This window comes from Pan troglodytes, chromosome 20, assembly GCF_028858775.2.
Source record: "Pan troglodytes isolate AG18354 chromosome 20, NHGRI_mPanTro3-v2.0_pri, whole genome shotgun sequence".
In the NCBI taxonomy this organism is placed as follows: Eukaryota; Metazoa; Chordata; class Mammalia; order Primates; family Hominidae; genus Pan; species Pan troglodytes.
This window is the reverse complement of record NC_072418.2, coordinates 22,766,167-22,793,800: the sequence shown is the minus strand read 5'-3', so window position 1 is coordinate 22,793,800 and position 27,634 is coordinate 22,766,167. Positions and strand designations below refer to the sequence as shown.

Below are 27,634 nucleotides of genomic sequence, written 5' to 3'. Positions count from 1 at the left end.
ATTCTCAAGCTGGGGGTATAATTCGTTCAGAGAATCTCAGAAAAAATTCCAGAGAAAAATAAGAAAGAAAAAAAAGGCTTTTCTTTAGGTAAACAGGTGTCAGATGAAGAACTGTGTCCACTCTGCCTCCTGGACTGCCATGAATTTACTACTTACAAACCTTTCCTTCTCTGCTTGTGTTTTTGCTCCCTAATGAGTTTGGTTTAACTACTTGTTAAAATTATGATAGTCAACGGTCTCTGAAAAATGTTTCTTTCCTATATCCCAGAGCCTTCTCTACATTCTCAACGTGATAGCTTCTTATATGCCATGCAAAATTCCCAGCAAGAATTTATGACCCATAACATTAAAAATGTTCCCTTTGTGGCTGTTGAACATAGAAAGATGTGGATACTCAAGATTTCTATTGGGAAAAACTGTGGTCCTTAGTAAGGATGGTGGACATGTAATGTTTAGGCTCCATCTGTGTGTTCAATTAGCTCTATGCAGAACAGGATTAAGAAAATGTTTATTTAGGCTGGATGCAGTGGCTCACACCTGTAGTCCTAGCACTTTGGGAGGCTGAGGCAGGTGGATCACCTGAGGTCAGGAGTTCGAGACCAGCCGGACCAACATGGTGAAACCCCATCTCTATTAAAAATACAAAAAACAAAACAAAACAAAAACATAGCCTGGCATTGTGGCGCGTGACTGTAATCCCAGCTACTTGAGAGGCTGAGGCAGGAGAATCGCTTGAACCCGGGAGGTGGAGGTTGCAGTGAGCCGAGATTGCATCATTGCACTCCAGCCTGGGTGACAAGAGCGAAACTCTGTCTAAAAAAAAAAAAAAAAAAATGCCTATTTAAATGGGATGGCATTTATTACCCAGAAAGTTCTGAAAAAAATTATTAGGAGATACCTGCTCTCTAGGGTGTTAAATGAAGCCTACTTAAAATTACTACTAAAAATTACAGAACATAGGAGTTATCTGTGTTTTGAAGTTTGCATAAATTCAGACTATAATTTACTTTTTGGGGAGGAATATTTCAAGAGTGATGCTGTGTTCTTCTGTGTGCATTAGCACATAATAAAAATTTGTCCTAGTGCAGTTAATAGTTAATGATTCAATTGGTGAAATAGCTCTCTGATTTTTCACTATAGAGTTAATTATTTTTCTCTGTATTATTAAGTATGTTTATGCTGCTGGCGTGCATAAACCATCACATTCAATCTGGCAGCTGCCCTTTTTTCTTATTTTTTTCTACATATTTCTCTTTGGAAAATGAAGACTCTTTGTTTACAGGCTAGAAAAAGTGGGAAAAACACCGACACTTCCACTTCCTGGATGTTTGACAACATATCCTTCTTGGGTCAAAAACATTGGCATTACTGATGAGCCTGTTAGAAATTCAAAAAATCGGCCGGGTGTGGTGGCCCACGCCTATATTCCCAGCACTTTGGGAGGCCGAGGTGGGCAGATCACCTGAGGTCAGGAGTTTGAGACCAGCCTGACAAACATGGAAAAACCCCATCTCTACTAAAAATACAAAAAACAAACAAACAAACAAACAAAAAACAATTTGGCCAGGCATGGTGACACATTCCTGCAATCCCAGCTACTCAGGAGGTTGACGCAAGACAATTGCTTGAATCTGGGAGGTGGAGGTTGCAGTTAACCAAGATTGCACCATTGCACTCCAGCCTGGGCAACAAGCATGAAACTCCATCTCAAAAAAACTAAAAATAAATAAATAAATCAGACTTTATTCCAGCTCTTCTGGGGAAAAATATAAAAAAAACCTGCATGAGAAGGTCTTCAGCTTATTGTACATATTAAAATTTGAGGTGCCTTCTAACTCAACTTGTCTTTTCCTTTTGAAAAATATTCACAACTCATTTCATATGATGTAAATATAGCACTCAAAAATGTACATGTTCATGCCTTTAATTTCATACTTTATTATCTAGAAAAATATCACATATGAACTGATGTTGTGTATCTTATGCTGCTGTTTTTTCTCAGAGTTAGAGAATACATTTATTGGATAATTTTAGTGAGTCTTATAAGTCAGAACCATTTGTCTTTACTCTTTCATTTCACCTTAAGTCAAATTAAAAATTCCACCTATGGCCACTTGGTAAAAATGTGTGTGTGTGTGTGTGTTTTCCAGGGACCATTGCAATTTAAAGATGTGGCCATAGAATTCTCTCTGGAGGAGTGGCAGTGCCTGGACACTGCACAGCAGAATTTATATAGGGATGTGAAGTTTCAGAACTACAGAAACTTGGTCTTCCTTTGTGAGTATAACTTTAATACATAATTCATAATATACCCTAAAAGTTTTATTTCCCTTTTTTGTGGAATGTTTTTTAGTACTTTGTTCTTTGGATAATAGAGTTTCAGATGCCCTTTTTCCAGAAAATCTTCAGGATTCTTTCATTTAGAAGATAATTTCTTCAAGATGTTTCATCTTAATCCAAACTTTCCACATTCCTCAGTTGAGTGTATTCTCCACTCTAAATTAGTGGCAATTCCAAAATTTACTGGCATGAAGTATTGTTGCCCCCACCTGAAAATCTAATTGCCACCACCAATTTTTGATTCAGTAGTACCAGGTAGTAAAATTAAGAAACCTAAAAAGTGGAAGTATTTTCTAAATATTTAGAAAATTCTATTATGAATTAGTATTTTGGTATTAATTTACTAGACTAGTTTATTACATCCTCTCTGCTTAGCACATTACTAGCTTCTAATTGAAGAATATGAGCAAGATTCATGGTATTTATTTTTAATAAACAGGTATTGTTGTCAAGGAAAAAAAACCTTTGACTATGAAGAGACATGAGATGATTGCCAAACCCCCAGATAGGTAGAGTGAAAATGAATACAACAGGCTGGGTTCAGTGGCTCACACTTGTAATCCCAGCAATTTGGGAGGCCTAGGCAGGTGAATTACAAGGTCAGTAGTTTGAAACCAGCCTAACCAACAAAGTGAAGCCACGTCTCTACTAAAAATACAATAATTAGCCAAGCATAGTGTCATGCACCTGTAACCTCAGCTACACAGGAGGCTGATGCAGGAGAATCGCTTGAACCCAGAAGGTAGAGGTTGCAGTGAGCCAAGATTATGCCACTGCACTCCATTTTGGGTGACAGAGTAAGACTCCATCTCAAAAAAAACAAAAAAAAAAAAAAAAAAAAGAAGAAGAAAATGAATACAACAGACAACACAGATAATAAGTCCCAAGGTAAAAGAGAAAGTCAGTCCTTAAATGTGATTTGGGAAGCTGTGTTCCAAAGGAAATCATTCGTGGAAAGCTGCTTTTGTTTGTTTGTTTATTTTTTTGTTTTTAATTGGCTCTCACAAAGGGCCATCTTCTGTCTGATGCTTTTAAATAAGGATTCTACTTTTCTTTCACTGAGCTTCTTTCAGCTTCACAGGGAGAGCCAAATTCGTCTTCATGACATATAACAGACTGCATAGGCTGGGCATGGTGGCTCACGCCTGTAATCCCAGCAATTTGGGAGGCCGAGGCAGGTGGATCACCTGAGGTCAGGAGTTTGAGACTAGCCTGGCCAATATGGTGAAACCTTGTTTCTACTAAAAATACAAAAATTAGCCAGGCATGGTGGTGGGTGCCTGTAATCCCAGCTACTAGGCAGGCTGAGGCATGAGAATCACTTGAACCCTGGAGGCAGATGTTGCAGTGAGCAGAGATTATGCCACTGCACTCCAGCCTGGGTGACAGAGTGAGACTCCGTCTCAAAAAAAAAAAAAAAAGAAAAAAAGAAAAAAAGAAAATTATGCATTAGATCTGTTTTTGCATCAAGTCTGAAATGTGTGAGAATAGTAGTTTCTGTTGCATTTTTTTGATTCATTTCTCTGCACAGTACATTCTGTTTTTATTACTATATAGTCTTGAAATGTATACTTTGAAATTTTAAGTATGATATCCTCCTGCTCTGTTCTTTTTCCTCATGATTGCTTTGGCTATTCAAAGTTTATTTTAGTTTCATGTAAATTTTAGAATTGTATTTTCCATTACTGTGAAAAAAAATCACTGCAATTTTGATAGGAAGTTTATTGAATCTATAGATTACTTTGGATAATGTGGTACTTTAATAATATTATGTCAATCCATAGACAAAGTATTTTAAAATTTATTTGTATCTTCTCTAATTTTTTTATTTTTTCTTTATTGTAAAGATTTTTTCCCTCCTTGGTTAATTTTTTCCTCAGAAATTTATGATTTAATGCTTTAGAAAATAAAATTTTTGCAGTGGCTCATGCCTGTAATCCTAACACTTTGGGAGGCTGAGGCAGGCAAATCATGAGGTCTGGAGATCGAGACCATCCTGGCTAACACAGTGAAATCCCGTCTCTACTAAAAATACAAAAAATTAGCTGGGCATGGTGGCATGTGCCTGTAGTCCCAACTACTTGGGAGGATGAGGCAGGGGAATCACTTGAACCTGGAATGGCAAGACCTCTGCCAGACTGTACCTGGGAGGAATTTGGGATGGTTACAGAGTAAGTTCTGAATTCTTACTGGGACCAAGTTGGGTGAACCCGATCCTGGTCTGTAGCCAGGAAGAGGGGTCCTGTAGTTTCCCACATAAATGAGGACCTGCCTTCTGAATAGAACACTTCTCAATCTTAAGCTTTAACAGTGTTTCACAACTGCATCCCTGGATCTCAAATAACTCTTAGAGACATTATTTTGGAGATGGCGTCTTGCTACATAACCCAGGCTGGTCTCCATATCCTGGCCTGAAGCAGTTCCATAACCTTAATGTACCATGTAGCTGTCATTACAGGTGTGAGCCATAATGTCTCGTTCTCTAATAAAGGCATGTCAGGGAAGGCTGACATTGTTTTGCTCTAAGGGGAGATGAAAATGAGCACTTTTAGTCTTTTCATCTTACTGATGGTCACTCTCCCTATACATTTTTACTTTCTATTTTCTATATCAAATTTGTCTATAATTTTAGATTTATACAGTTAGGACAATATGCTAGAATTTGCATGGTATGCCTGAAATAAATTAGATAATTAGTAGGCACTCCATATTTACTAAAATAATTACTTATAAATTTAAATTTGCTGCAGGCAAAAAGGAATTATAGAATTTTCATCTACTTACTTCAGCCTATATCAAATAATACCATAGTTTTTTTCCTAATATTTGTTTTACATATCAGAGGTTCTAACCCTATTCTTAAAATAGTTATATATTTTCCATATTTAACAATGTAAGACTATTCTTTGCTTCTAAAGTTGGATTGCAGCAGTTTCATTTTGTGTAAGAATAGCATACATTTAAAACATAAAAAGTAACTCAAGTTTCTTTTAAAGGCTTACTTATGGAAAGTTTCTTATTAGAATCTTCTATTTATAAATATACTGCATATTCTCTGAAATTTTACTGCCACACAGTGCATGCCAATGATTCAAAAGATCTGCATTTGGTGAGTACACCGTAACAGTTACATATTACAGTTACCTAGACTATATATATATATATATATATTTTTTTTTTTTTTTTTTTTTTGACAGAGACATGATCTGTCACCCAGGCTGGAGTGCAGTGGTGTGATCTTGGCTTATTGCTGCCTCCATTTCCCAGGTTCAAGCAATTCTCATGCCTCAGCCTGCCAAGTAGCTAGGATTACAGTCATGTGCCACCATGCCCAGCTAATTTTTGTATTTTTACTAGAGAAGGGGTTTCACCACATTGGCCAGGCTGGTCTTGAACTCATGACCTGAGGTGATACACCTGCATTGGCCTCCCAAAGTGATGAGATTACAGACGTGAGACACCGTGCCCAAACTGACAAACTTTTTTAATGATACATCGATGTTGCATACCAGAGTTTATGAGTAAACATTTTTCTTAATCACTGTCTTGCAGTTCCATGTGTGTTTTTTCAGTGTAGGTTTTTTCTTTTTTCTTTTTTTTCCCTTCAGGTTAGGTAAATTCAATCAGCTACTTAGCTCAGTGAAGATGTATTCAAACCAAGCCACACACCACATCACATTTTTTTTCCATAAATGTAAAAATGTAAAAATGTTTTTAATAACCTGGCACCTGGGTGTTTTTAATTCTGCTCTCAGTAAACCAGCCTAGTGAGGTTTTGTTCATGTATCTAGGAACCGCCAGAAATGCTTGACAACAGTTGGCTGAGACTTTCTCGCAAAGAAGATTTGACCTGGCAAATAAGAGCCATCTATGACACTTCAGTGAATGTTCACTATCACCCATTTGAAATGTGGCCAAATACCATGAACGATTATATTTGCTTCCATCATCACCTGTCTACTAAAAGGAGACCTAGACTTTTTTTTCATAACCATAAATACCCAACTTCTGCCACAAAAACAAAAAGATAAGAGTGTGATTTTACATCACACATTCTTGGAAAAAAAATAGAGTTCTTGTCTTGGTGGAAGTTCTAAAGAGCGGGTGAGAGACTAAATGACTACCAGGAGCTAGATAATTGCTGTTTTACTATCAAATGTTCATTTTCATTTCTACATTGTCTCAAGTTATGTTAATACAAAGTAATAACTTTTATCCAGGAAATTTCAAAAAAGCTTATTTTTTCATCAGCCATAATAGTAATCAAAGACAGAGAAATGAAGGCTTTTACATGTCATAATTTATATTTTAAAATTAAAATGCTTCTAGAAATAAAAAAGGAAAGGAAGAAAGAAATATACAAACAAATCAGCCTGGTCAACATGGTGAAAGCCTGCCTCTATTAAAAATACAAAAATTAGCCGGGTTTGGTGGTGCACACCTGTAATCTCAGCTACTTGGAATGCTGAGGCACTAGAATTGCTTGAACCTTGGAGGCGGAGGTTGCAGTGGGTCAAGATCACGGCACTGCCCTTCAGCTTGAGCGACAGAATGAGACTCCATCTGAAACAAAACAAAAACAAAACAAAAGAGAAGGAAAGAAGCAGATTACTCACAATACCTAAGGTATGGAATCAACCTAGATGTCCATCAATAGGTAAATGGAAAAAGAAAATGTGGTGTATGTACACAATGCAATGCTATTCAGTCCTTAAAAATAAGAGTCTTGTTATTTGCAACAACATTCATGAACCTGAACGATATTATGCTAAGTAAAATAAGCCAGCACAGGAAAACACACACACAAAATTTTTTTGTTTTGTTTTTGAAATGGAGTTTTACCTAGGCACGCGATGGTTCAGTGGTACCATCTCGGCTCACTGCAACATCTGCCTCCTGGTTTCAAGCGATTTTCCTGCCTCAGCCTCCCCCATACCTGGGATTACAGGCGCGCACCACCACTCCTGGCTAATTTTTATATTTTTAGTAGAGACAGTGTTTTGCCGTGTTGGCCAGGCTGGCCTCAAACTCCTAACGTCAAGTGGTCCACCCACCTCAGCCTCTGAAAGTGCTGATTACAGACCACCGTGCCCAGTCCACATAATCCTATTTCTATGTAAAGTGTAAAAAAAAAAAAATTAAACTCACCAGGTGCAGGGGCTCATGCACGTAATCCCAGCACTTTGGAAGGCCAAGGTGAACAAATCACGCGGTTAGGAGCTCGAGACCAGCCTCACCAACATGAGGAAAACGCACCACAACTAAAAATGCAAAAATTAGTCAGGCGTGGTGGCACACACCTGTAATCCCAGCTACTCAGAAGGCTGAGGCAGAATCGCTTGAACCCAGGAGGTGGAGGTAGCAGTTAGTCGAGATCATGCCGCTGCACTCTGGCCTGGTCAACAGAGCGAGACTGTCTCAAAAAAAAAAAAAAAATTTAAACGCATAGAAGCAGAGAGTAAAATGAGAAAAAAAAATCCCCTATGAGGTTTTTGTCTATTTAGGAGAGCTTCTTCATTATCTTTCAGAGATTATATTTTCTTCCATCTTCCGCATCCTCCTGTTCTTCAGCCAATAAATGAAAAAAGATACAGAGAAGACACATTTGCTTTTTATCCACTGCACTTCCACTCACTATTAGTCAATGTGGTTACAGCTGAGAATAGCAGTTTTCTGGCAGGGCAGCCACTTCTCAGCAATAAACTGCACACTGAAAAAAAAGGATAAATCCTTCATAAAAAGCTAATGAACTTTTTTTTTCCTGGAAACTTTAAAATCCCTCAAAAACTGTTTATTATACAGGTGAATTTTGATAGTCATGATGGGCTTATCGGTAGGATTTCTGGTAGCGAGCACGGGCACCAGGGCCTCCAAACTTTTTGGACTTGCAGCGACGGAGATCAGCTACCAGCAGGGTCCGGTCATACTGGATGAGGATGTCTTTGATCTCCTTCTTGGAAGCCTCATCCACATATTTCTGGTAATAGGCCACCAGGGCTTTGGAGATGGACTGACGGATAGCATAAATCTGGGCCACATGAGCACCACCCTTCACACGGACACGGATGTCCACACCAGCAAATCGCTCCTTGCCAAGAAGCAGAACTGGCTCCAGCAGCTCGTATTGCAGCATGCGCGGCTCAATCATCTCCAGGGGGGCTGCCCGTTCACCTTGATGAGACCACTGCCGCGTTTGCAGTGCGCCACAGCTGTGGCTGTATTCTTGCATCCGAAGACTTGCACCGATTGCAGTGGGCCCTTGGACGGCATGGCTGCGAGCGTGGACTAGAGAACCTCACCGCGCGGCGCTGCAACTGTAAAGGCAAAAAGCTAATGAACTTTATGAAAAACAGGCATATGCATCACTAATGCTTGCGGTAAAATAAAGATTCATTTTGTTGATTGCTATTGAGCTCCGGTACTATTTAACCAAAAGCTAGCAAATATACAGCCGACAAAACATGTTATTTTAAATAAGAATACTGTGAATGGTTATTTTGTCAATATAATTAAGAATATGACATCACACTAATAGTCTCACTTATAGTTGTATAACATCAAATGCTATTTTTAATTAAAATTTTATTTCATATAAGTATTCAATTTATGTCACCCTCCTTTGCTATTTCAAAGCCTTCTCCACTTTGTATCAGTGGAAAACAGGCCAGCAGTTCCCAGGAAAGCACGTGGCGCTATTGCTACTTTAACAATTATCGTGAAGAGCATTTGTTTGGGTGCGACTCGTGTCAAACACTGTTCAAATATGTTTTATGGGATTTCATTAAGTGCCTAAATTATCTGGAATATTAACATTTTTCATGAACCTAAATTGAATAATCTTTTACTAAAAGCTTTTCTGAGGCAGAGAAAGATTTATAACATTTTATTATCATATGGAAGAAGTGTATTAACCATGTTTTCAGTAATCACTCTGAACACAGCATTCTCAGTTCCCAGTATGCATCCTGAGTCACTCAGGGGAAACTGGTTTCTCTGTGAAGAGGCAGAAGAAAATGCTGAGTGGAGGCACCACACTGCACAGCAATGCTTTCCACATGCACCTATGAGGGTCTTCATTTAATTGGGCTGTTATTTGTATGGCTAGATATTTACTGAATTTAGTCATACTATTTTTTAGCAGCTAATGGCATCTGTTACCCATTAATTTTATACATTTGCTTTTTGAAAAACAAATCTTTTGTTAATTTACTCTAATTGAGACTACATTTACAATCTTCAATTTTTCAATGTTAAAGCAAATCAGAGAAGAGCAATGTGTGTATACAGTGTGCATTTTCCTGCCTACCAAAGTTTTCCCTTCATTGCATTGGAAACCCAAGGAAGCCACCTATAAAATACTCCCATTCAACACTTGGCCTGGATTTTAGATTTCAGAAGGTCAAAAACAATGACTGAGCAAAGCCAAAATCTTGTTTTTGTTTCTTGTTAGTCATCTGGCCATTTCCAAAAGCATGGCAATTACGCCAAGCCATTGAAAAGATGTGGTTTTGATTAATTTTATCCATTTCCAATGTTTTATCTATTTGTTACTTTTATCATGTTAAAAGAAACTACATAACCAATCATGCATTCAAGAAATCTTCATATTAAGGTGTTTACACTTTAATCTTGTATTACAGTATAGTAGAATCCTCTATAATTAGAAGTTAATTATTTATGAATTCATTGTTTTTAAGGTTTTTCAAATGTGAAAAACAATTAGGTATGATTTGAAATAAGTTCAATTCTAGGACATTACCCACGGGTCTTCATGGTATTTCTGTAATGGATAGTGTAAATGCAGACATGCTGATTGAATTAGAATGAGTTCAGCCTTGTTGGTAGACTATTGGTATCCCAGAGGCTGACCATTCGCTACAGCTTACTAAATACTGTTCCATAATGCCAGAAAGCACTTTTACCCAGGTTACCATTTTCCTCCCATTTATGTGGTTCTGTTGTGGTCTCCTGCTTCTCTTAAGCTATCCCAGGTGAGAGGTGATTATTTCTTGCATGAATGAGATTCCCTGTCATAGGATCTTAGATTTTCCCTACTGGAAGCAACATGCAGAAGGGCAGGAATGATAACAATGTAAAAATATGTTTTCTGCCATGTGGTCACCATAAGCAGCTTGCAACATGGCCCACCTAGAAGTCACTTACTTTCAGGCAAGCAGGGGTGTTTTTCTATGATGTGTCTTTCTCATAAAAACACCTCTGATTAAGTTTAGCACAGTCAGGATAATCTCCATTTTGATAAACACAAAGTCAACACATGAGTAACCTAATTTCTTGAGGGATTTCCCACCAGTTACACATTTTTTTACATTCAAGGAAAAAGTATTACACAGCAGGTGTGCAACAGACTGGGAATCCAGCGTATTATCTTAGAATGTTACCCACCCACTTGAATAAAATTTTAAAATAGTCTTTCTGCTGTTTTGTTATCTACGTAAACAAAGACATCATGTGCAAATAATAATTAACTACTTTCCAGTTTTATTCATTACAAATATTAGCTAACATCTTTTTTTCTGGCTTATTTTTTCCTTATGTACCAATTTATACATTCGCACACACATAGAACAACAAAAATACATCCAATTATATACTTTTGGTTACATTTTCATTAAAATAAGTGTTATAAATAATTTGTTTGTTTGAAGAGGGCTTTTATTGTTGTACTGAAGAGTGTTATTTATGGAGACAAAATTGCCTGTGCTTCAATAGGCAGATTCTGGAAAGAATTTGAAACATAAGCTATAAAATTTTACATTAATAAATTCAATACAAAGCAGAAAGTATAGATTTGCTTTCAACATTTTGAAGGTGTTTTCTGTTATTCACCAAATTAAAATAAGTTGTTTTGTTTCAATAATTGTGCTTTTCTTCTGAAAATATGTACCAACGCAAACTCACAAATACACTTACTCACTTTATATTTTTCTTACACCTAAGGTTTACCTTCAGAGTAATATGTGGATATTTCACTCTACGAAAATTAAAACTAAAACTCGTGTTTGCAGGCAGAGAGACCACAAGTTTATAGAAAACTATGTAACAAATATTTATTAATAATTTTTCAGGACTCAGAAATGTTGCCTAGGCTGGAATGCAGTGGTGCAATCTCGGATCACTGTAAACTCCACCTCCCTGGTTCAAGCTATTCTCCTGCTTCAGCCTCCACGCAGGTGCTCCTATGCCTGGCTAATTTTTATATTTTTAGTAGAGACAGGGTTTTCCCATGTTGGCCAGGCTGGTCTTGAAATCTTGACCTCAGGCAATCCAGCTGCCTCGGCCTCCCAAATGGTTGGGATTACAGGCATGAGCCACTTCATCTGGCCATATTCTTTTTATATTTCTGTATAATTTTTATTACGACCATAAAAATAACCCTGTAGTCAATTAAAATTTAATTGTACATTTTCAAATAACTAAAAGTGTATAATTACACTGTTTGTAATACAAAGGATAAATGCTGGACGTGATGGATACCTTATTTACCCTAATGTAATTACTACATATTGTAGTCCTGAATCACAGTATGCCATATAAAGCATAAACGTAAACACATACTATATACCCACAAATACTAAGAATAAATTTCTGTAAGAATAAAAATTTAACCTATGGGAAAAATATTCTTCAACTCAATTAATTTAAAGCCACTGGCAAAGTGATTACTAATGATGTTATTCCACTATATACCAAATAGTATACTGCTACCATCTTTTACCTATACCCTTGAGTAAGGTGGGATAGGTTAAAGTTAGTGGCATAATATGGCTTCATTAAATGCAAAATAGTCTTAATATGGTAAAAAATAAAATAAAACTAGGCCAATCTCAGCACTTTGGGAAGCCGGGGCAGGTGGATCACTTGAGCTCAAGACGTCGAGACTAGCCTGACTGATATGGTGAAACAATTAGCCGGGCATGGTGGCACACACCTGTAGTCCTTGCTAATTGGGAGACTGAGGCAGGAGAATCGCTTGAACTTGGGAGGTGAAGGTTGCAATGATCACACCGAGATTGCGCTGCTGCACTCCAGCCTGGGCGAGAAAGTGGACTCCATCTCAAAAAAAAAAAATAAATGGATACAACAAAATTAACTTCATACACAATCTAACAATTTTTTAATGTAGTGTATTTTATTACATAAAAGTAAAATTAGTAAAATAATACAGTAATTTAATATACCTTTAACTGTAATTCATAATTTCACTATAATGTAGAAAAGTATTACTCTGAACACTACCTTATACATTACTTAATATAGGTCAAATACGAACAGCCTCTCCACTTATATTTTCATCATCCATCTTACATTTTAATATCCTTTCTCTTTAATAGAAAAGGTTATAAGGAATGCCCAATAAAGAATCTGTAATATCTCTGATGCAGCATCAATTGATCACATGCTTTCACATGTGAATAGAAATAAAGTAACAGCATAAATCTGAAAGCTCTATTACCTTATTCACTTTTCAAAAATTTTTTCTCAAGAAAGCAAGTATACTTTCAATGTAATTACAATGCTTCAAAAAACCTTTTAAAGCTATATATAATTTATCTAACAATTTTTGTTGTGGATTCTTTTTTATACTCAACACTGATTTAGTGTAATGTCTGAAGTGTCAGTGCCTTATTCTACTGTAAATTATCTGATATTTACATGGAATTCATTTTGAATTAAATATTTTTTATATTTACTGTTTCTGCAAACATATATTTTAGTATCAACTCTCTGGTGTTTCCTAAGCTGTAGTTTTTGAAAAAAAATTTGTTTCCAAATTCACTACATTTGCAGGATTCTTCTCTAACATAAATTCCCTGTTGTTGAACAAAGCTGGAGCAACTGCTTCAGGGTTTTCCTCTAGTACAAAATGTGTGCAATGAAATCTGTGATGCAAGTAAAGGTACTACAACCTCCTTTATATGTGTAATGGTTGTCTTCAGAATACTCTTCTTCACTTTAAAGGCTTCTATTTTCTGAAAGATTTCTTGAGCATAATTGCACTTTAAATGCTTTCATTAACTGTGAACCACCTTCTGTTGGGTAAGATGTGAGTAGGCATTAATGGGTTTTCCATATTTTTTATAATTGTGCAATTTTTCTCAAGGATACTAGCTTTCCTGTGAAATAAGGTGTATGCACTGATTAAAAAGCTTTCCCACATTCTTCACACTTGTAGGAGTTTTGCCAGTATGAATTATCTTACCTACAATCAAGTCTTGCAATCATATAAAGGATTTGTCGAATTTTCTATTATTTCTAGGGTTTCACACTAGTATAATCATCTTTATGTACAGAAAAGTTGGAGGTGGTGGTAAAAGCACTGTCACATCTTTCAAGTTTATAAAGTTCCTCTTCAGCATGAATTATCACCATGTCTCTTAAGAACTGAGAACTTGTGGCTGGGCATGGATGCTCATGACTGTAATCCTAGCATTTTAGGAGGCCAAGGTGTGTGAATCACAGTTGGAGACCAGCCTGTTAAATATGGCAAAACCCTGTCTCTACCAAAAACACAAAAATTAGTTGGGCATGGTGGTGGAGGCTGAAGCAGGTGAATGGCTTGAACCAAGAGGAAGAGGTTGCAGTGAGCAGAGATCGTGCCATTGCACTCCAGCCTGGGTGAGAAGCATGAAACTCCTTCTTAAAAAGAAAAAAAAAGAACTGAGAATTTGTTATAGGCTTTGCTGCATTTTTCACACTTGTAGAGTTTCTGTCCAGTATGAATTATGTGTAATAAGGGTTGAGAATTTCCTTAAAATGATTTGTCACATTCTTTATTTTTGTAGGAGTTATGTTTCATATAAATTCTCATATTTAGTAAGAGTTGAGGGGTGGTCAAAGGCTTTCCAACAGTCATCACATTTACAGGGTTTCTCTCCAGTATGAATTATCTTATGTTTATTAAGGGTTGAGGAATATTTCAAAGATTTGCCATGTTCTTCACTATGTAGGCTTTCTGTCCAATATGAATCCTCTTATGTGTATTAAGGTCTGAGGACAAGTTAAAAGCTTTGCCACATTCTTCACATTTGTAGGGTTTCTCTCCAGTATGACTTATCTTATGACTAGTAAGCTGTGAGGAGCGCTTAAAGGCTTTGCCACATTCTTCACATTTGTAGGGTTTTGCTCCAGTATGAATTATCTTATGTTTACTAAGGACTGAGGAGCGCTTGAAGGCTTTGCCACATTCTTCACATTTGTAGGGATTCTCTCCACTATGAATTATCTTATGTGTGCTAAGGGCTGAGGAGTACTTGAAGGCTTTGTCACATTCTTGACATTTGTAGAGTTTCTCTTCAGTATGACTTATCTTATGTGTAGTAAGGTTTGAGGAGCGCTTGAAGGCTTTGCCACATTCTTCACATTTGTAGGGTTTCTCTCCACTATGAATTATCTTATGTGTGCTAAGGGCTGAGGAGCGTTTGAAGACTTTGTCACATTCTTGACATTTGTAGGGTTTCTCTTCAGTATGACTTATCTTATGTATAGTAAGTGTTGAGGAGCGCTTGAAGGCTTTGCCACATTCTTCACATTTGTAGGGTTTCTTTTCACTATGACTTATCTTATGTTTATAAAGGAGTGAGGATGAAATAAATGCTTTGCCACATTTATCACACTTGTAGGGTTTCTCTCCAGTATGAATTCTCTTATGTGTACGAAGGACTAAGGAGCGCCTGAAGGCTTTGCCACATTCTTCACATTTGTAGGGTTTCTCTCCAGTATGGATTCTCTTATGTGTACTAAGGATTGAGGAGAGCTTGAAGGCTTTGCCACATTCTTCACATTTGTAAGGTTTCTCTTCAGTATGACTTATCTTATGTACATAAAGGATCGAGGATGAAATAAATGCTCTGCCACATTTATCACACTTGTAGGGTTTCTCTCCAGTATGAATTCTCTTATGTGCAGTAAGGGTAGAGGAATACTTTAATTCTTTGCCACAATCTTCACATTTGTACCGTTTCTCTCCAGTATGAATTCTCTTATGTGCAGTAAGGGTAGAGGAATACTTTAATTCTTTGCCACAATCTTCACATTTGTACCGTTTCTCTCCAGTATGAATTCTCTTATGTGAAGTAAGGTGTGAGGACCTGTTGAAGGCTTTGCCACATTCTTCACATTTGCAGGTTATCTCTCCAGTATGAATTTTCTTATGTGTAGCAAGGGTTGAGGACTGGTTGAAAGCTTTGCCACATTCTATACATTTGAAAGGTTTTTTTCCAGTATCTCTTATCTTATGTCTGTTTGAATTTGAAAATATATGAGAGACTTTCACATATGTATCACACTGAAATACTTTGCTCTGGGTAGTTGTCAAACATTGGTTAGGTCCATTATAACCTCTTCTGTGTACTTTACCCTCATCCACACTTTCACAACCTTTTTTTAACTCTAAATTGCCATATTCATGTTTTTCATATCTTCTCACTATCACTTTTTGGAAGGAATCTTTTAGGCTCTGCTCTGGACAAAGGTCTTGGGCAAAATGAAAACACATAACTGAAAGAAACAATAAGAACACATTACTTCAATTGCTAGATTCTGATAAATACAGGTTACATTTACAAACAAAATTAACCTCATCTTGGGCAAAATGAAAACACATAACTGAAAGAAACAATAAGAACACATTACTTCAATTGCTAGATTCTGATAAATACAGGTTACATTTACAAACAAAATTAACCAGGCATGGTGGTGGGCAAATCCCAGCTACTTGGGAAGCTGAGGCACAGAATTGCTTGAGCCTTGGAGGCGGAGATTGCGGTGAGCCAAGATCACACCACTGCACTCCACCCTGGGCAGCAGAGCGAGACGAAGGAAGGAGGGAGGGAGGGAGGGAGGGAGGGAAAGAAGGAAGGAAGGAAGGAAGGAGAAAAGAAAAGAAAAGAAAAGAAGAAACAAAGAAAAAGAAATTTCCACCCAGGCTCATGCCTTTAATCCCAGCACTTTGGGAGACCAAGGCATGTGGATCACCTGAAGTCAGGAGGTTGAGACCAGCCTGACCAACATCATGAAACCCTGTCTGTACTAAAAATACAAAATATTAGCCAGGCATGGTAACAGGTACCTGTAATCCTAGCTACTTGGGAGGCTTAGGCAGGAGAATTGCTTGAACTGTGGAGGTAGAGAATGTAGTGAGCCAAGATCATGCCAGTGCACTTCAGCATAGGGAACAGAATGACATTCTATCTCACATACACACACACACACACACAAATGTAAGTTGCCAACTCTTTTTTTTTTTAAAAAAAGAAAGAAAAACATTGGCACATACATCTTTATTTCTGGCTTCTATGTGCTTCTTAGACACTGGTTAATGTCTCCCATGACATAAAACGCTTAAAGAAGTGGTGATATACATTGGAATGACAGTTTGAGTCTGCTGAGTCTAAAGATAAATGTTAGAGAAGCAGAGAAACTGCAGTACCCCAAACAGGGAATGGCTGCAGCAAGTGATTACTGATTATTAAAAAAAATTAATAAGCCAATTTAACTAAACAATAAACACAAAATTTAGACAAGACACATCCTAAGAACATGTTTGAGAAATTCCCAGAATCTCTAGCCAAGACTATTGATTTCAGACTATGCCAGGACAAAGCTATATTATAAAAAGATTGTAACAGGTAGCTTTTTGTCAATGTCCAAATCTCAATCAAAGATTGCAATGTACACAAAATACTAGAGAAACATGGCCCGATGAAAAACATTTCAAAAGCAACTATAAAAAGCATATAAAGTAATTTTTAAAATTCCAAATAAATTGAACAGGCCAAGGTTGGTGGTCATTCCTGTAATTTCAACACAGAGAGGTTAAGGTGGGAAAATCACATGAGGTCAGGAGTATGAGACCAGCCTAGAGAACATGGTGAAACCCTGTATCTACTAAAAACTCAAAAATTAACTGGGCATGGTGGCATAAGCCTGTAATCCAAGCTGCTTGGGAGGCTGACACACAAGAATTGCTTGAACCTGGGAGGGGATGGTTGCAGTGAGTGGAGATTGTACCATTGCACTGCAGCCTGGGCAACAGAGCAAGACTGTCTCAAAAATAAAATAAAATATGCTGGGCACAGTGGTTCACGCCTGTAATGCCAGCAATTTAGGAGCCTGAGGTGTGTGAATCATTTGAGGTCAGGAGTTCAAGGTCAGCATAGCCAACATGGTGAAACCCTGTCTGTACTAAAAATACAAAAACTTAGCCAGTCATAGTGGAAAGCACCTGTACCCAGCTACTCAGGAGACTGAAGCAGGAGAATCGCTTGAACCTAGGAGGCAGAGGTTGCAGTCAGCCGAGATTGCACCACTGCTTCCAGCCTGACAGAAGATGACTCCATCTCAGATAAAATAAATACAGAAATAAATAAAACATAATAATATACAGTAAGTGAAATGGAAACACAGACAACTACTGAAGATCAGGAAAATGAGGATAACAGCAAGAAATATTAAAATAGCAAAAAATAAAAATTTTGGATATAAAAATTACAAAAAGTAACTGAAAAATTTATCAAAAGAAAAAATGATGTAAACATGAAAAAGCTGAACAAACAAACTAGGATACACAAAGATATTTATAACAAACACATATATAAGTAAAATTTCAAAATTCACATGTAAGAGCATTTTCGGAGCAGCAGATGTAATGATGAAGAATTTTTGTATATAACTTAAGTTATTTTTTTACCACATTCAAATATATTGTTGGATCTTTTAGAGTTTTTATAGAATCCCCCATGGTACCACTAAGAAACAAAAGAAAATTTTTAAAAACCTGAAAGCATATTAATACAAAAAAAAAAGACAGAAAGGAAAATGAGAGACAAAGACACAAGAATCAAATAAAACAAAAAATAAAATAACATTAGTAAGCTTTTCTCTTTCAGAAAACTATTTAAAATTTTATATGTATAATTATCTTTCCAACCAAGAGACATTCAATAAAAAATTTATTAAAAATTTTGTGAAATCAAGATTGAACTTGCCTTTCTACAAGAGTCAGTTGAGATCTAATAACAAAAAAAGACTGAAAGTGGCAAGATGGAAGTAGAAATGTCATGTAAATATTAACCAAATGAGAGCAGAAGAGGTCACAATAGTATTACACAAGCTACATCTTAAGTCAAAAACTGTCATATTTTATAAAATGTAATTTAAGTCAAAACTTCAAAAAGATGTTAAACAATATGTAGATTCATTCGCTGGGGACCTATGACAAATTTGTTTATCCATGTGTGTATTTGTGTGCATGTGTGTCTCAAATTAGGGTTTCAAATATATAAAGCAAATGGTAAGAAAACGGAATAAACACATAGAGAGAAATATAATTATAATAGGCTATTTCAGTAACCCATTTTCTGTTATAATAATAAAACAAGACAGAATATTAGTAAGGGAACAGAGGACTAGAAGACAGTAAAAAACAATTATTTCTAATGAAGGCACAGAGAACACTCCTCAACAACATCAGGATACACAGCCTTCTCAATAGCTCATACAACTTTCTTCTTTATGGACCACCTGTTAGGCCAAAAACAAACTCTTAATACATTTTTTAAAGCTGAAAATTAATAGATTACTTTCTATGACAAAAATGGAATTAGAGTATAAAATAATAATACAAATTAATAAATGTACAAATATATAGAAATGATACAACACATATTCTAACAATTATTAAGATAAATATTGATGACATTATGCAAAATGAGCCAGCCACAAACAGACAGATATTGTATAAGATATATAAATCAGTTATGCTCTTTGAAACAGAAAACAATGTGGTGTTTGAAGAGTGCCACGAAATGGGAAGAATTGGTAGTTGTTTAATGTGTATAGAGATTTAGCTTTGCAAGATAAAAACATTCTAGTGATATGTTGTGTAACAATGTCAATATAATTAACATGAACAAACTGAATATTTAGAAATACATACTTCTCATTCTGTCTCCCAGGCTAAACTGCAGTGGCACAATATCGGTTCACTGCAACCTCCACTTCCCGGGTTTAACCAATTCCCCTGTCTCAGCCTCCTCAGTAGCTGGCATTACAGGTGCATGCCAACACACTTGGCTAATTTTTTGTATTATAGTAGAGACCATGTTTCCCCATGGTGGCCAGGATGGTCTCGATCTTCTGACCTTGTGATCTGCCCACCTCAGCCTCTGAAAGTGATGGGATTACAGGCGTAAGCCACCCCGCCCGGCCTAGAAATATTTTATTATAAATTTTATTATTTTTTGACACATAACATATAAGTAAAAATAAACAATAATACCTTAAAAAGATACAGTTAGTATTGTTTTGAAATTATCTTCAAATCCAAAAGTGTTTCTGACACACAAAAATAAGATAGATTCACAAGGAAACTGATGTTGAAATTAGGAGTGTTTTTGAGACCAGGTCTCACTCTGTCCCTCAGGCTGGAGTGCAGTGGCGCGATCTCCGCTCACTGCAAGCGCCGCCTCCTGGGTTCACTCCATTCTCCTGCCTCAGCCTCCCGAGTAGCTGGGACTATAAGCGCCCGCCAACACGCCCGGCGAATTTTTTGTATTTTTAGTACAGACGGGTTTCACCGTGTTAGCCAGGATGGTCTCAATTTCCTGACCTCATGATCCGCCCGTCTTGGCCTCCCAAAGTGCTGGGATTACAGTCGTGAGCCACCGCACACAGCAAGATTAGGAGAGTTTTTATGACTACTCACCTAGACAGGATTAAAAACACTGTTACAAGCTGCGTGTGGTGGCTTACGCCTGTATCCCACCACTTTGGGAGGCCAAGGTGGGCAGATCACCTGAGGTCAGGAGTTCAAGACCAGCCTGACCAAAATAGTGAAACGCTGTCTCTACTAAAAGTATGAAATTAGGCGGGCGTTGTAGTGCACGAATGTAATCCCAGCTATTTGGAAGGCTGAGGCAGGAGAAGGGCTTGAACCCAGGAGGCAGAGGTTGTATAGTGAGCTGAGATCCTGCCATTGTACTCCAGCCTGGGTAACATGAGTGAAACTCCCTCTCAAAGGAGAAAAAAAAAGAAAAATAATAAAAAACCGTTACAACAAACCTACACAACAAACACACAAGTGACACAAAACTACAGGGATAATATTTATACAGGAAAAGAAACAGAAATAATTATATTGGTAATAGACATATGGCTTATTCATATTTAATTTTGCTCCACACTGTCTTAAGTGGTACAGAGTTAAATATTGTCATATACAATTATAAACTAAAAAATCAAATCACAATTAATTGGTGTGATGTGACATACCCAAAAATATATAACACAAAAATATTAAATTGCAAAAAAAGCAGTAAAACACAGAACACAAAACTTACTGGATACCATCAAGTGATCAATGTATTCATAAAAGAAATCTTAGAACATAGGGAAAAAGAAATACAGAAGTACTTGAAGATTAAAAAAAACAAAAAAGTTGAGAACTTCCCAAATTTTGATGTAACAAAAAAACATTTCTAACCAGCAATACTCGATTTTAAATTATTTTACTTCAAAAAGAAGATAAAGACTTTCCAAAATAAAAGTTAAGAGGGTTCATCAGCATTTGCGCAGTCCTACAAGATGTACTACAAGAGGTTGTGCGTGCTGGCTCATGCCTGTAATCCCAACACTTTGGGAGGCCGAGGTGGGTGGATTGCCTGAGATCAAGAGTCTGAGACCAGCCTAAACAACATGATGAAACCCCGTCTCTACTAAAAATGCAAAAATTACCCAGGTGTGGTGGCACACACCTGTAGTCCCAGCTACTCAGGATGCTGAGGCAAGAGAATTGCTTGAACCCAGGAGGCAGAGGCTGCAGTTTGCCAAAATCATGCCATGCCACTCCAGCCTGGGTGCCAAAGAAAGACTCCATCTCAAAAAAATAATAATAATAAAAAGGCCAGGTGCAATGGTGCCCACTGCCCTTCACTGCTCTTCATCCTGGGCAATAGAGTAAGACTCAGTCTCAAAAAAAAAAAAAAATCAAAATTATTATACATGAAACCTTTAAAGTTCTTTTTTATAGAATATAAAAAACAATATGTGAATCTGAATAAATCGACTGGGCACATCGGCTCATGCCTGTAATCCCAGCACTTTGGGAGGATGAGGCGGGTGAATCACAAGGTCAGAAGCTTGCGACCAGCCTGGCCAACATTGTGAAACACTCTCTCTACTAAAAATACACAAATTAGGCGGGCATGGTGGTGCATGCCTGTAATCCCAGCTACACAGGAGGCTGAGGAAGGAGAATCACTTGAACCTGGGAGGCAGATGTTGCAGTGAGCTGAGATCATGCCATTGTACTCCAGCCTGGGCAATAGAGTGAGACTCCATCTCAAAAAAAAAACATCTGCATAAATCTGTTAATAAATACAGCATATAAAATAATTTTAATGTCAATTATAAGCTGAAAATATAGAGGCATAGTTTTTGTATTCAATTGAAGTTCTTATAAGATTAAAATATATTGTTTTAACTTTAAGATGTATGTAATCTCCACATTTCAAGATGATTACAAAGATAAAATTTATAGAAAGTATACAAAAGAAAATAAAAAATAAAGCATACCAGTACAAAATTAAATGAAAATTAAGAAAATAAAATAGGAAATGAGAAACATAACCATTAGAAACACATAACACAATAATTATATAACTGGTAATTTTTCTTTAAGCAATCATTTTAAATATAAATTAAACTACTTAATAAAATAAAATGTAATCTTGGTACTGTGGAAGGCTAAGACAGGCTGATCACTTGATCCCAGGAGTTCAAGGCCAGCCTGGGCAACATGGGAAAACTCTGTCTCTACAAAAAATACAGAAAAGCTAGCAGGGTTTGATGACACATACTTGTAACCCAGCTACTTGAAAGGCTGAAATGAGATCATCACCTGAGTTTGGGAGGTTTGGGTAGCACTGAGCTTTGCAAGTTAGCCTGGTTGACAGAGTGAGACCCTATCTCAAAAATAAAGGAGGCCAGGCACAGTGGCTCATGCCTGTAATCCCAGCACTTTGGGAGACTGAGGCAGGGAGATCTCAGTATTTAAATAAAATACTGAGAAATAAAATAACTAACAAATCCTTTCAAAAAAATATAGGAAAAAGACATCACATTGGTCATGGCACCATTTTCTTAGATAAGAAATTAAATGCATGAGCAATAAATGAAATAACAGAAAAGTTTAACTACACTAGACATCAAAATTTCTGCATATTAAAAAACAATTCAAGAGTAACAACATCCTTTAGAAAATGGGTGAAAACATTTGCAAATTACATGTGAAAGAAGTTAATATTCAAAATATATAAACAACCCTTAAAACTAAACAATAAAGGTGAATAACTTAATTTAGAAATAAACAAGTTTTCATTAGAAAAGTACACAAATGAGAAAAAGCATTTGAAAGGGCACAAAAAACTATTTATAGAGAAATGAAAAAGAAAAACCCACAACGACAAACAAAATCACCTCACACCCATTAGAATGGCCACTATAAATTTTTTAGAAAACATCGAATCTCTTGATGATGCAATAAAAATGAAGCCCATGTTAAATGTTGGTGGAAAACAAAGATACAGCCATTATTTTAAAAAGTTATAAATGTTCCTCATTTAGAAATCTATATCCAAAATATGTAACAAAGTCCAGGTGCAGTGGTTCAAGCCTGTAAATCTAGCAACTTGGGAGGCTGAGTGGGGCAGATGACCTGAGGTCAGGAGTCTGAGACCAGCCTGGCCCCGTCTCTACCAAAAATACAAAAAATCAGCTAGGCGTGGTAGTGGGTGCCTGTAATCCCAGCTACTAGGGAGGCTGAAGCAGGAGAATTGCTTGAACCCAGGAGGCAGGGGTTGCAGTTAGCCAAGATCACACCACTGCACTCCAGCCTGGGCAACAGAGCAAGACTCCATCTCAAAAAAAATAAAACAAAGCAAAACAACACAGGACCTGGAAAACATATTTGAAAATCCATGTTTATTGTATATGTATTCACAAAAGCCAAAAGCCCGAAGCAATCCAGATGTCTCCGGATTTATAAACATATCAAAAAAAAGTAACATATACATAAAATGGAATATTACTCCACCTTAAAAAGAACAATCTTGTCACATTTTAAGATGAACATTGAGAATATTGTGTCACTTGAATTAATACAGTAACAAAATTATGGATACTGTATGATTTCACTTATATGAAATAAGTAGTCAAAATCATAAAATCAGAAAGTGGAAGGTTTGTCTGTCAAGGGCTGGAGAGAGGGTAAAATGAGCAGTTGTTTCTTAATGGGTATCGAGTTTTAGTTTTGCAAGATGTAAAGTTTCTAGAAGTCTTTTGCATAACAATGTGAATATACTTAACATGCCTGAAATAAACAGCTTTTTTTTTGGAGAAAAAGTCTCACTCTGTCACCCAAGCTGGAGTGTAGAGGCACAATTTTGACTCCTCTTCAATCTCCCATGTAGCTGGGACCACAGCTACACACCACCATGCCTGGCTATTATTAATTTTTTTTTTAGAGAAATGGGTCTCCCTATGTTGCCCAGGCTGGTCTCAAACCTTTGGGCTACAGGAATCCTCCTGTCTTGGCCTCCCAAAGTCCTGGGATTACAGACGAGAGCCACAACCATGCCTGACCCTGTGATGTACACTTCAATAAATTTAAGATGGTAAATTTTATGTTATGTGTTTTTAAAACAATGCTTTTAAAGAAAAACTGAAAAAAAAATCCAGAATTATACATCTTTCTGAAAATTACCTTCAAATCACAAAAGTGTTTCTCTCACAAAAGGAAAAAAATATATTAATGATTAAACACATGGTGAAAGTAAGACTATCTCCATGACTACTCACTTAGACAAGATAAAACTCCCATTGAAATTCAGCTAAGAAAAAATATCTAAAATTGGGGTCATATTTACAGACAAACACACATACTTATGTAATCTGATTGTGATCGACATGCATAATTTATCTCTTAGTTAAACCTCAAATGGACTTAAAGTGTACAAACAGAATTGCAAATTGTCTAAATATTTATAGATAAACATACATATGTAATCTGACTGTGAGAGATGCATAATTTATCTCTTAGCTAAACCTCAAATTGACTTAAAGCATACAAAAATAATTGCAAATTCTCTACTTACTACACAAGTAAAACCAATAGACACAATAAACTGATGTTAAGAAACCTATACTGAAGCCGGGCGCGGTGGCTCAAGACTGTAATCCCAGCACTTTGGGAGGCTGAGGTGGGCAGATCATGAGGTCAGGAGCTCGAGACCAGCCTGGCCAATATGGTGAAACACCGTTGCTAATAACAATACAAAAATTAGCCAGTCGTGGTGGCATGCCTGTAGTCCCAGCTACTCGGGAGGCTGACGCAGAAGAATGGCATGAACTCAGAAGGCAGAGATTGTGCTGAGATTGTGCCACTGCACTTTAACCTGGATGACAGAATGAGACACCATCTCAAAAAAAAAAAAAAAAAAAAAAGGGAAACCTACACTGAAGAAACACACTAATATAGAACTACAAACAATAATAAGAGAATGTTTACTCATAAAATCTGGTATGCTACATTAACGTATCATTTAAAAAAAGTAGTCAGGCCAGGCACAGTGGCTCACGCCTGTAATCTCAGCAACTTCGGGAGGCCAAGGCCAGTGGATCACATGAGGTAAGGAGTTTAAGACCAGCCTGGCCAACATGGTGAAACCCCATCCTCATCTCTACGAAAAATACAAAAATTAGCTGGGAGTGGTGGCAAGTGCCTGTAATAACAGTTATTTGGGAGGCTGAGGCACAAGAATTGCTTGAAACCAGGAGGTGAAGGTTGCAGTGAGCCAGGATTGCACCACTGCACTCCAACCTGGGTGAGAGAGAGTAACTACTTCTCCAAAAAATTTTTTTTAAAAATTTGTCTAGGTAACTGCAATATTTAACTGTTACTATGTATTCATCATATACAGGTATTTTGAATCATTGGCATGCACTCTGTGGCAGTAAAACTTCAGAGAATATGCAGTATAATTATACATAGAAGATTCTAATGAGAAACTTTTAATAAATTAGCATTTAAAAACTAGATTTGTTAAAAAACAAATGTTTTAAATATATGGTATTCTTCACAAAATGAAACTGCTGTAATCCAACTTTAGAAGCAAAGAGTAGACTTACGTTGTTAAATATAGAAAAAATATATATGTTTTTTCCAGAATAGGGTTAGACCCTCTGATATGTAAAACAAATATTAGGAAATAATCTATATTATTTAGATACAGGCTGAAAAAAGTAGATGAAAATCCTATAATTCCTTTTTGCCTGCAGCAAAGCTTTGATTTATAAGTAACTATTTTAGTTATTTATCATATTTAGTTAAATATTGGGTGCCCACTAATTATGTAATTCACTTCAAGTGTGCCACCAAATTCTGGCATATTGTCCTAAATATCTGAAACTAAAATTGCAGACAAATTTGAAATAGAAAATAGAAAGTAAAAATGTATATATATGGAGAGTGACATCAGTAAGAAGAAAAGAGTTAAATTGTCCTATTTTCATATCCCCTTACAGCAAAAAAAAGTCAGCCATCCCTGACAAAAATGCCTTTATGAGAGAAAAAGGTATTATGGTTCACACTTGTAATGATAGCTGCATGGAACATTAAGGTTACAGAACTGCTTCAGGCCAGGATTTTGAGACCTGCATGCATTATGCAGCAAGATGCCATTCCAAAATAAGGGCCTCTAAGAGAGATTTGGGATCCAGGGAGGGAGTTGTGAAACGCTGTTGAAGCTTAAGATTGAGAAGTGTTCTATTCAGAAGGCAGGCCCTCATTTAGGTGGGAAACTAAAGGGCCACTGTTCTTGGCTACAGACCAGGATCGGGTTTACCCAACTTGGTCCCGCTGAGAATTCAGAACTTACTCTGTAACCATCCCAAACTCCTCCCAGCCACAGTCTGGCTGAGGTTCTGCCACTCCAGAGACCTGGAGAAAAGCACCCAATTATAGCTATACAGGCAGGCATGAAGACATTGGCCTTTACTGGGGTCCCTGAAGCGGTTCAATGACTCAGTGTCAGTTACCTGAGCCACAGATCATGGCCAGTTCTGCCCACATAGAAACCCACACAGTTACCTGAGGAAATGCTGTCTGGTACTCAGTCAGAGCCATACTCATCCACATCCTGATACAAGGCCCACCATATGCAGACCCGACTGCAAAAACATGCCCTAGTGTCTGCCCTACGGAGCAAAGTCCTGAAGGATATTCAGTCTGTCCAAATATAAAATGAGAATTACAACAACCCAAGCCCCTGTAACAAGCCAACTAAAGGTGGACCCTAGTGCAGACCCAGTAGCCTTGTGACCAAGCTACAACCCCTCTTCACTACAAATTCAGAGGGTGTCTCATCACACTAAGGGCCCAACAAAAGAAGATCTTTACCTTCTAAAACCAATTTATGAAAACCTGGGCCGGGCGCAGTGGCTCACGCCTGTAATCCTAGCACTTTGGGAGGCTGAGGCAGGTGGATCACGAGGTCAGGAGATCGAGACCATCCCGGCTAACACGGTGAAACCCCGGGTCTACTAAAAATACAAAAAATTAGCTGGGCGTGGTGGTGGGTGCCTGTAGTCCCAGCTACTCAGGAGGCTGAGGCAGGAGAATGGCGTGAACCTGGGAGGCGGAGCTTGCAGTGAGTGAAATCGCACCACTGCACTCCAGCCTGGGTGACAGAGCAAGACTCCGTCTCAAAAAAAAAAAAAAGAAAACCTGAAGAGGTATTTGCTTCATCAAATTCAGACAGCAATGCAAAACTATATTGTGCTCATTGTCAATGCTTCTATTTTAATGTAGCACTGGAAATATGTGGCAGAAGAATTAGTGAAATAAAAAATCCATTGAAATTGAAGAAAAGTAAAAAGTTGCTGTTTCTAGATCATACAATCTTATATTTAAAAAACCATAAACAGAGTAAAAACCTGTCTCAAATAATAAATACACTCAGTAAATTAGCAAAACATAAAATTAACATACAAGTATATGTACAGTTTTATATACTTAAACTCTTATAAAATAAAAAGAAAAAATCTTATTTACTATAGCATTGAATAATTTCTGAGAAAAAAAATTAACCATGGAGGTAAAAACTCTTTACCAAAAAAAAAAAAAAAAAAAAATCAATGAAAAAATTAGAGAAGTTCCAAATAAATTTTAAAATATTTTATGTCTATAGATTGAAAGAATAAATATTATTCAAGTGCC

General features: G+C 37.0%; 1 protein-coding gene and 1 pseudogene across 3 annotated transcripts in view; both read right to left on the bottom strand.

The window, feature by feature from the left end:
• Positions 1-8,116: 8,116 nt before the first annotated feature.
• Positions 8,117-8,625, bottom strand: LOC101057671 (small ribosomal subunit protein uS9-like; annotated as a pseudogene).
• The window catches only part of ZNF90 (zinc finger protein 90), a 47,556-nt gene continuing 28,038 nt past the window's right edge, over positions 8,117-27,634 (bottom strand). The window contains exons 4-6 of one of the 3 annotated variants that reach the window (XR_001711980.4): positions 13,562-15,858; positions 12,290-12,414; positions 8,117-8,654 (exon numbers count right to left, since the gene is read on the bottom strand). Coding sequence is in view for 1 of the 3 variants with exons in the window: in XM_009435128.5 (XP_009433403.2) it covers positions 14,279-15,858 (1,580 nt within the window). In the remaining 2 variants the exon portion in view is untranslated. Of the gene's footprint in view, positions 8,655-10,822; positions 15,859-27,634 lie in introns of those variants that run through there. The other 2 variants (XR_010153777.1, XM_009435128.5) reach the window with 2 other exon arrangements.